Source organism: Olea europaea, chromosome 17, assembly GCF_002742605.1.
Source record: "Olea europaea var. sylvestris chromosome 17, O_europaea_v1, whole genome shotgun sequence".
Lineage (NCBI taxonomy): Eukaryota > Viridiplantae > Streptophyta > Magnoliopsida > Lamiales > Oleaceae > Olea > Olea europaea.
The window spans coordinates 18,823,243-18,833,373 of record NC_036253.1 but is presented as its reverse complement, the minus strand read 5'-3'; the positions used below and the strand labels follow the sequence as shown (position 1 = coordinate 18,833,373).

The following is a 10,131-nucleotide window of genomic DNA, read 5'->3' as shown; positions in this document are numbered from 1 at the left end:
CCCTCAAAAAAAAAAAAATAAATAAAATAAAAATCCGCCCATCAATGGTTCCATCATTCATAATTAATAATAATAATGAATGGAAATAGGCATCCATGATTCCATGGTCTAAAGAGTTTAACTTAAGTGCTCGTCTGGCGGAGCTTTTTCACAAAAATTATGTGCGCTTTTTGACTGTTAGACTATCAGGTGGGACCCATGTGAGCCAAAGTCAACCCGGATGGCTGGTTGTGGTTTTGGTTTGCAACGGTCCAAAAAGTCATTTATTTTGGGGAAAATTTCATAAGAGTTTAAGTATTGCACATTTCAAAATAAAGAAAATAAATTTCAAACTTCAAAAATTAGATTTTTATTAAAATTTATTTATGATTTAGTTATACTAGTTAATTCATTCACTAATTAAATATATTTAGGTAACAGGTCTGTACAATTTAGTCACAAATTAACGATTTATTTAGTCACTTATTATTTTTTAGTCAATTATTAGAAATTTTATGTCACATATTATTTTACGATTAGATCACAGTTTGTTCATCGGTCGCAAATCAAAAAATTATTTATTCACGGATTAAATTTTAGTGAAAACTTATTAATTTATTGTTCACAACTTATTTCTCGGTCACAAATAAAAATTTTTATAAGTCACATTACTTTTCATCACGAATAAAAATTTTTATAGATCATAAATTATTCATTGGTTACAAAATCAAAACTTTTATTAGTCATAACTCATTTATTAATTACAAATTATTAGATTATTATAATTGGTCACAATTAATTTTTCGGTCACAACTTAATCAATTGTAAGTCACAGTCACAATTTTTAACCAATTTATTGGTCACAAACATAGTAAATTACTACCTCACCTCACCCACCCTAACCTACTCCGCTACCACAATCGAAAACTCACCACAACGACTATCACCACCGTCGCCAACACAGCCAGCAACTCACAACTACTGTCGCCACCAACACAACCTAACCCAAACTCCACCATCCCGCAATCCCACTCCACTCCACTCGGTGCCACAACCATCATCGACACCAACAGCGCCTCCACCACCACCACCACGTCACCACCATCCAATCACCCTCACACCCACAACCAAAAAAAAAAAAGAAAAAAGAAAAATGCAACACCACTTAGATCTAGACGTACAATGTCGTGCAACCGCCACGCACGACACTTCGCATTGGAATACCATCGACAGTGACCTCCTTCTCGATGGAGCTACGATTTTGGAAAGTTATCGTGTGAGAAAAGGGGAATGGGGAGAGGAAGAGAGAGAGAGAGTATTAGAATTTCATTTATGGGAGTGAATATTTTATAATATATATCAGTATTAACATTAGAATTACTAATAAAACATTTGATTTTTAAACATTGAAACATCCCATCTGAATTTAGAATTGTGAATTTTTTTAGGGAATTGTGTAATTTTCACTTTTTTCCCTGAAAAGCAGCTCCAAATAGGCCCTAAATATCCCTTAGCCAAACCCATCAAGCACCACTAGCATATGTTCCCCTGGCTTTTTACCTCCACTTGGTAATGAGGAGAACTAGAGAATGGACCCACATCCAGGTTCCACATCTTCTTGAGTTATTTGAGCCCTAGGATACTAACATGCTAGTTTTTTGAAATTATTTGTGCAAATTTACTTTAGTCCCATTTTCGATCAAATTTTCCTAACAAATAATTTTGCACGTAAACATCAATTTTTTACTACTTTCTAACCACATATTCTTCAAAAAATCACCATTATAAAACTCATTTTTTCCCCAAAAAAAAAAAAAAAATCCGGTAAGGTGCGAGGTATTCAACAACAATGTATCAAGATAACATGGCTACATTACAAGATAAATTGAGCATAATGATAAAAAGACCACTCTGTGTGCACGAATATGTGATACACATACGCAATCTCATATAAAACCACAACAATAATTATATAAATAAACTCCAAATTAAGCAACACGTTCGACTCTAAACACAACAGTCAGCCTAATATACCCCACAAGCAGGAGTTTTCGAATCCATAAAAAAAAAACAAGATAAAAGGCAATATTCATACAACACAGTTCAGGAAGACCCTGTTTCAAAACGAAGCTAATCTATTTCTAGCTTGGGGAAAGAAAATGTGCCCGCGCCAAATTATATTCTTTCCCAGCAATCCAAACCCCGGTTTGAGACCATGCAATTTCATCCCATTCTATATTCTCCTCCAAAATCTGTCGACATCCCACGGAAAAAATTAATCAGCAAAAACAAAGAAACCTACTCTAAACTCACGTATTTTACCGAAATAAACAAGAGATCAATATTAACATTCTTTTCTTCTATTTTTTGACGTTAATGTCAGTTTGTGTTCTGAAGGGCTCAGAAGCGATGAGTTCGCCCTTGGATCAATATGGCTAGAATAGTAATCATAAAATAAAACTTGAGAAAACATTCCTGAGGTGTATTGCTTATGATGCAGATTGAAAAAAAGAGGAGTCCCTAGGCTATTGAGTGATAGACATCCGACTATACTAGCTCTAGGTTTTTCACACCAAACAGTTTTCAGCAATGTGCAGCAACAAAGCTAAAACACTCAATAGTGTCTCACAAGACCTCAGAAGACAGATTATAACGTCTCGGTTTAACTAGATTCGTCATCAATAGGAATACAATTTCAGAAAGCAAACAGAATCACTGTGATATATTTCCAATGCTCACACGGTAAAAGCAGCGACTGAAGATCATGCATGGTGAATACTCTTTATCATTTCTACAAAGGATTATACTTTATCCAAACTCTTCGACATAAACAATAATAAGTTCTCGCGTTCATATTTTCCTAACAATTCAAGGGCACTGTAAACTCAGATTCTATTGGTGATCATGCATTCAACTTCAATCAAAAACAAAGCAAAAGAAAAAAGCATTTAGAAAAGTAATATCACAGCCACAGAAGAAACCAGCTGGGAAGGATTACCTCCACGTGTTCAAGAGGGAGCGGGATTCCAATAGAGAGCATGAATTTTTGTGGAAGAGGTCTCTTACAACGAGACCATCGGAATACATCCACCACAGTGCTTTCACTTTCTGCCACATTTCTTTCACCATTGCTAAGATGCGAGCTGGAATGAGATCTCCCATTCTCTACTCCTAATGCCTGAGATGATGCCACAGCCTTCACAGTCTTTTCTCCATTAAAGCAAAGCTCATACCTAAAGATATAACTTAGTAAACACAAAGGTGTAAAAGATACAAATGGCGAATAGTTGATGATTTTTCATGTTGGTGATCCTGCCAGTTAATCCACCAAAATGATACAGCCTGAACCAAAAGTATCAATGTTGCAAAGCATCCTAAAATGTAATTAAGAAGAGAAGTGAAACCCCAATATCAGATCCCTCCATGTAACCTATGACAACTATCTTTAGCTACACATTGATAATATTCTGAAACATTACAGTGTTGTGCTATGGAAGTACCTATGGAGATAGCTTTTACAAATTTTAAAATTTTTATATAACATCACTATGACAGTAAGAAAATGGAGAAATTTACAGAGAATTGTAAAAAAGGAAAAGTCTGTGTGAATACAATTTTGTTTTTATCAATTCTCGGTCCAGTCATTACCTGCGGGAATGAGTTTCTAAGTATAGAACTTCTCCCTTCTTTAAGCGTGAAGATGTAAAGAGCGGCTTTTTTAGACCTTTGTCAGCAACAGCACTAATGCTGTATTTAAGCCTGAAAACACCAGAAACCAAAGAGGTGAGAAGAATAAGAAACAAAAATAATGTAGCTGACAATAATGACAACAACTTTATTAGGGGTAAAAGGCAAATTATGAAACATTATTTAACCGGAGCCAAGTAGTAACACATTAGCCCAAAGCAACCCAACCACCACATATTCGAGTTAAAGAACTTTTTGTTAAGAGAAATTACTTGGTGAAACTAAGATGCACCTCATTGTAACAGCAATCGAGTGATAAATATACATTGAAGAGAGATGCTAAGAGAGAACATTTGAAAGTACAAAGCACCCTAAAAGGAAATATAAGTCCTCTATCCCTGTTCTTGAAAATAATTTTCCCCATGAACTCCTTTTTAATATTGAAAAAAAAAACAAAGAACACTGCAAAGAAGAGGAAATAAAGCAGCAGCATCAAGAAATGGCTTGAATGTGAATAATCAAAGAGTAATTTATAACTTGTCTTTAAACAATCTAAATAAAGTGTACACAAACTTTTGAAACTTTAATCTAAATAGTAGTTTAATATTATGGTCTATACTTCCGGATAAATTTTTCCCCTTATATGGGTGTACAGCTACAGCAGATTGGTCATGGTTTATGTTTGCTCTTCCCCCCAAAGTTGAATATAAGTATACAACAAAGTGTGTTATAACTACTAAGATTTCTCCCCCATACAACAAAGAGTTTTATAACTACTAAGATTTCTCCCCCACTTTCATTTACTATACATCAAGGATGATAACAATTTGTTCACAATGGTGATGTAAACTTTGTGTAAATATTCATGATTTATGTAACAATGTTAACCAAACACCAAAAATATTGGACATTCTTTGTGGCAAGTGTCAAAAAGATATTGGACATTCTTTGCGATAAGTGTCAAATGAGGAATCCATCTTCATATAGAAGGAGAAGTCCTAAAAACTATACCAAATCATACTTCAAAGAACTAATGATTAAATTTGCATTAAGTATTCAGTCATTTCAAATTTACGTAGTACATAAGGATATGAATCCAATTAAATGATCGTTCTAAAACCAGAAAAACAGAATTCATTCTGAACAAAAACAACAACAACAACAACAACAAAAATAAATAAAAATAAAAAAAATTCAAATTTAGGAGAAAGAAGCTACATTAAGCCCTTGTTTGAGCCTCATTTTGGGGGAAAGAATGCATTTTAGTATAGTAGATTGATGGATAATGTGTGGTTAAAAATTATGGAAAAGTTTTAGATTGGGTATAATATTATTTTATCGAAAAATGTTTGGTTGAAAATGAGTTTTGAAAAAATGAATTTTTAGAAAAATAGGGCTCAAACAAGGGCTAAATTGTCTTCACATTTAAGTCTTAGAAAAAGAAAACCATCCTACAATACTTGGATGGAAAATCCAGAGCACGGCGAGTCTAATGCAAAGAACCTTCCATTGTAACCCAAGGATTAATCATACTAATCTGGGTAAAATACTGGAAGTCATTGAATTGTACCATGGACATGATAATGTGCCCATGGGTCATTACATGTCAACAGCATTTTTACTAACTAGACCGGCAAGCCACTACATAGTGACCCAAATGTAACAACTGTTCGAGTACATTAATGCAATAGTGAAATTAAGTATAGTGACCCAATTGTCTTGCTAATAGTTTGATGACCTCCATTGTTCTTTACCCTCCTAATTCAACAAAATTACTAATTTCCACAAACAAACAGTAGAAGCATGGCAACTAACCAGAAACTTGCATTTTAAAAAAAAAAGAGTTCCCACAAATAACCACTTGTAAACTTTGAATTCAAATATAAATTAGGACAGACAAATTTAGCAGGCAATGACCTACTCTTAAAAAAAGTAAAACACTTACCAAGGTTCCATGCAAAGGTTGAACTGTATCGTGACTTCACGTACAAACCTTTGTTGACGTAAGGCATTCTAGAGAGAGAAAATACAATATGAAATATCCATAATTTCCAACACTGTTTAATGAACAGCACAAACCAGAGCAACAATAGCAATCGTATCCATCATTTGTAATCATGAAAATAGGGTCCCTATGTCTACCCTCAAGCCACATTATTTTAAAAAGTGACAGTTTTGGGGAAGATGGAGAATAAACACAAAGACTTTCAACATGCGGCTTGACTAATATGAAAAGCGAAAGGACCTTGAAACTTTGCTCCATGAAACTTGAAAATATATTCCCAAGTGAAATTGAAACATAGCATCCTTTTTCCAAACAGAAGCCCCCACACCCACCCTGGTAAGCAAAACGCGTGAAAAGAACATGCAAATCTGAAACAGCTACATCATCAGAAAACATTGATTTTGAAGTTTAGAAGGGATTTATGAGATAATAAGCTTCTGGTTTGAAAAAATGGACAATAGGATTACTATATAATAAAGAAGTGCTAGTTTCTACATACAGATTTGGGAAATTAATTTATTGTAAAATCATGGAAGAAAGCGAGGAAACAATACATAAGATCCTACATCTAATTAGAGAATCATAATAGTTACTGTGTATGAAACTGGAAAGTATACAGAGTTGAGACAAAGTTTAGGAGTGTGTAATCTAGCAATAAACACTTAAGGCCAAGTATCAATAAAATTTGGATTTTGTATCTGATTATAAACCTAATATCAAAAATAGAGTATAGAAACTCATGAATGAATTAGAGGGAGAAATTCCAAGTGAGCTTGCATCTGTGTGCACCCAAGTGCGTACGCATGCAAAAAGTATCAGTAATGAAAATACCGAAGCAGCAGCCCTTGTAGTCATTGTGCGCTCCACAGCCACTGGAGCAAGAGTAGGCTCCAAAGTAGAAGAATGTGTGAGACAAGGTTCAAGATCTATGATTCCACCTCCTTTCTGCACAAGCATGCAAAGATCAATATATGTCATATTAAAAAGAGAGCCACCAAAATCAATCCACATGTAAAAGGGAAAATAAAGACAACTCAGAAAGGCATGTAGGATATAATACTTAAAATAATGCTTAAATGTACATCAACCATGACAACTTGGTTAACATTCCCCCCTATGTAGAGGAAATCTGTGCAGTGATATGATGGATGAGTTCATATTCAAGAGTGTAGATGTTGCTATGTGGTAGAGTGTAAAGAAAGATGCAAGGAAGAGTGTAAATGTAGTAAGATTGTAATATTTAATGGCAAATCGCGTATCAGCAATCATAAGGTAGATCAAAACATTCTCCAAGGATATGAAAGAACACATGAATTCCGATTGTCAACATTTAAAAGCATTTAACGGATAAACAAAACAACGAGAAAATAAAAAAGTGAATTGAAAATATTGCTCACCTTCACAATGCTACATCGCTCAACACGATAACTGCAACCAATGGCAGCACCCCATGCACGTGAGCGGACATTATTTCGCAGTGTAGAAATGTAACCTTAAAGAGTACGCACAATAACATACAAATTAAAAGCACAAAATATAACTTGCATCAAAAGAGAATGAATATCAAAACTAAGCATTGGTGTCATACATGATATTTTTTTGCTAGAATTCAAACAGCCTTTAGTTAAAAGAGGTATTGATGTACTTTTTAAGACAGGCACAACAGAAGGGTGAAAAACATGCACACAATAACAGTGGATTCACTGCTCATGAATTGATAATATGTTATGACAAGATAAATTAGCATACATATCAATATACACAGACAGATACCATGAAACTTTAAGGGAGCCCTGAAAAATAATCTGAGTCTAGAACCCATAGAAATGGCTCCTGCCACTTTTAACTATCAACTTTTGAATAGACTAATTAATCAGAGAATCAAACAGAAGAAGAAAGATGGTAGCAAAAGGAATTGTTTAAAACATATAGCTACTTTTGGCTTGGCATCAAGGTTAGCATACTAGTTATTTGGTCTATAATTGATGTGCGTGTGGCACGAACCTCTCATCCCTTTGTACTTTTGAATTAATTACCAATTACCAGGGAGGATGGAATGGGAAGTCATGCATGAAATCTACTAGGATAGTCTTGAAACCTATTACAGGAAATCTTTTTCTTAAAGTATTAAGCATTTCTTTAAAGACTGAATATTATATGGACATACAATCCTGTGGGGGTAAAACTCTGATGGTAGCACGCAGCTCCTGAGCTGCAGATGGAGGAGGAGAAGCAGTTGGGCGACAGTAACCTGTATGCATAAGAACTGAACAGGGAACACATTACATTCCATCTGTAGCTTTGGGTCATGTATGCAATGAAATTTATAATGTAGACCAAAAATCATACCAGCCACCAGATCAGAGTCAACCGTGTATATATCTGTTCCCCATAGTTGTCCACCCCTCACCTGTAAAGTAAGCACTCTTAAGAACTCAACATGATGGGTAAAGCAGAATATGGAACCAAACTGCAGACTCAGAAAAGGAGATAAAGCAAGAGGAATGAGAGACGGAGAGATAAGATGCCACCATTATATGCAACATACTTATAAAATTAAGCCAGTGACCATTTTTACATTTTTCTACAACCTTCAACCAAGTTGTATATTTCGTTAACATATGATCTTCAACAAATAGTGGCCAACTCGGAAGAACCTGACTTTGTTTTTTAAAAATATTACAGCAAGAGTACTCCAAGGAGCATTGTTTCCTCCATTTGCATCCTTTTGAAAACAGGTTATTCAATCTATAATCAGTTTATTCATGATTCAACTTCTTAACTAAAGTAACAATGCAATTAAGTCACAAAAAGTAATTACCATACAAAGAAAAAAAACCGTTACCAGACCCAGTGTTCACAATAAAATATCTAACCCTTATTCATGCAAGGGTAACAATTCAAATCAGCTCTTAAGATCTTATTATCCCATTATCCAGAAGCGCTACCCAAAAGTGTGACAAATTCAAACCGGACAGGATTCGACCAGGAAAACTAAAACCTCATCGAAATCCGCTCTGGTATTAGGGATAAAAACAAATATATAAAAACCGGTACAAAATCTGGTAAATCAGCCAGTTTATCCAGGAACAGGTGACCCTGACACTGTTATGTTGGGTTTGATGGTTGATCACCATTTTCTCTCAAAGACCTTGCCCATGGTGTCAACAGAACAACAAAAATCTAAAATAACATTACAAAAAAATAAAACTTTTGCATCAATACATAAGCACGCGTGACAGAGAAATGACTTCTTCGAACCACAGGAGCCATCAATGAGAGCAGGAAAGATGTTAGGGATCTGAAATATGAATAGGCAATAAGAAGAAGTATCACATGTGGTAGGGGTTTTGTGAGCTTTACGTGGATGGTCATAGCCTTATTGAGTATTTTGTCCCATTTAGTTTATATTTCATGGTAAATGGGCATTGAAATAAGTACTAAATATTTAAATAATGAGTCTTAGAATACTTTTAATTGGTGTAAATTTTAATTTTAAATATCTGTAAAGCCTTGTTTGAAATCCATTTTAATGTGTGTTTGAGGAAAATTAGTTTTGGAATAGCATTTTTTTTTTTTTTTGGGAGAATACATGGTTATAAAGTAAGAAAATAGTTCATGTTTACGTGCAAAATATTTTATTACTAATGAATGTGTGGTTGAAAGTGAGTGGAAAAAAAAGTTTTGATTTAATAGATGTCAACCAGGGGCTAAATGTCAATTTATTTATTAATTTCCAGTTCTACTTTTTGTCCCTTGACCCTTCAATTTTTTCGAGAATCTAGGCTGGCTTTTGGAAAAATTGGTAATAATTATTGTGTTATGATAAGTTCTCTTTTATTTTGGAGGACCATGACATAAATGACACATTGAAGAACTATAACGAACCATTAAATGATAAATCTTTGCCCTCTGTTGGTATGATCTAAAATCCTTCATCAGATTCTTAAAAGCCTCTAAAATGGCCCTATGAGGAATCCTGAATCAAAAAATCTTGGCGACAATTTCGAGGACAGCACCATCCACGACAAGATCGCAAGAAAAAGTGGTGCAATCCTAGCTAAAATAAACATTGGAGAACATTAGAAATTAATACAATATAATTTATAAGAAGCCGTTGCAAACAGGGCCCGAATTCAAAGAAAACCTTCAAAGCCAACGAAAAACCAAAGAATGTGAACCCAATGAGATGCATCTGGAACTTAAGGGAAAAACTCTAAAACAGCCTCAATCAGTTTAAATACCCGAAAGAATGTCATATGAAGTGTCAAGAGAGTTTAAGGCTCAAATTCAAAGGTCATAGATGGACAAGGGCAACAAACATTTCATAACTGAACATCAGATCAATTAAAATATATTTGGAAGTGATTCTTAAATCTCCTTCCTTCAAAATGGCAACATACACAGTATCCTCAACACAATACCAGATTTAAATTCACATTGTTTATTACTTTGGTTGT

At 34.4% G+C, this 10,131-nt stretch overlaps 1 protein-coding gene across 7 annotated transcripts in view; it reads right to left on the bottom strand.

Annotated features, from left to right (window-relative positions):
* Positions 1 to 1,870: 1,870 nt before the first annotated feature.
* LOC111365339 overlaps positions 1,871 to 10,131 on the bottom strand; it is a 17,308-nt gene continuing 9,047 nt past the window's right edge. For all 7 annotated transcript variants that reach the window (XM_022985804.1, XM_022985806.1, XM_022985809.1 and 4 more), the window contains 8 exons: positions 8,021 to 8,081; positions 7,839 to 7,937; positions 7,069 to 7,163; positions 6,503 to 6,616; positions 5,612 to 5,679; positions 3,628 to 3,738; positions 2,978 to 3,212; positions 1,871 to 2,231 (listed from right to left, as the gene is read on the bottom strand). In XM_022985804.1, the coding sequence (XP_022841572.1) occupies positions 2,121 to 2,231; positions 2,978 to 3,212; positions 3,628 to 3,738; positions 5,612 to 5,679; positions 6,503 to 6,616; positions 7,069 to 7,163; positions 7,839 to 7,937; positions 8,021 to 8,081 (894 nt within the window). In that variant the 3' untranslated portion in view covers positions 1,871 to 2,120. The remainder of the gene's footprint in view (positions 2,232 to 2,977; positions 3,213 to 3,627; positions 3,739 to 5,611; positions 5,680 to 6,502; positions 6,617 to 7,068; positions 7,164 to 7,838; positions 7,938 to 8,020; positions 8,082 to 10,131) is intronic.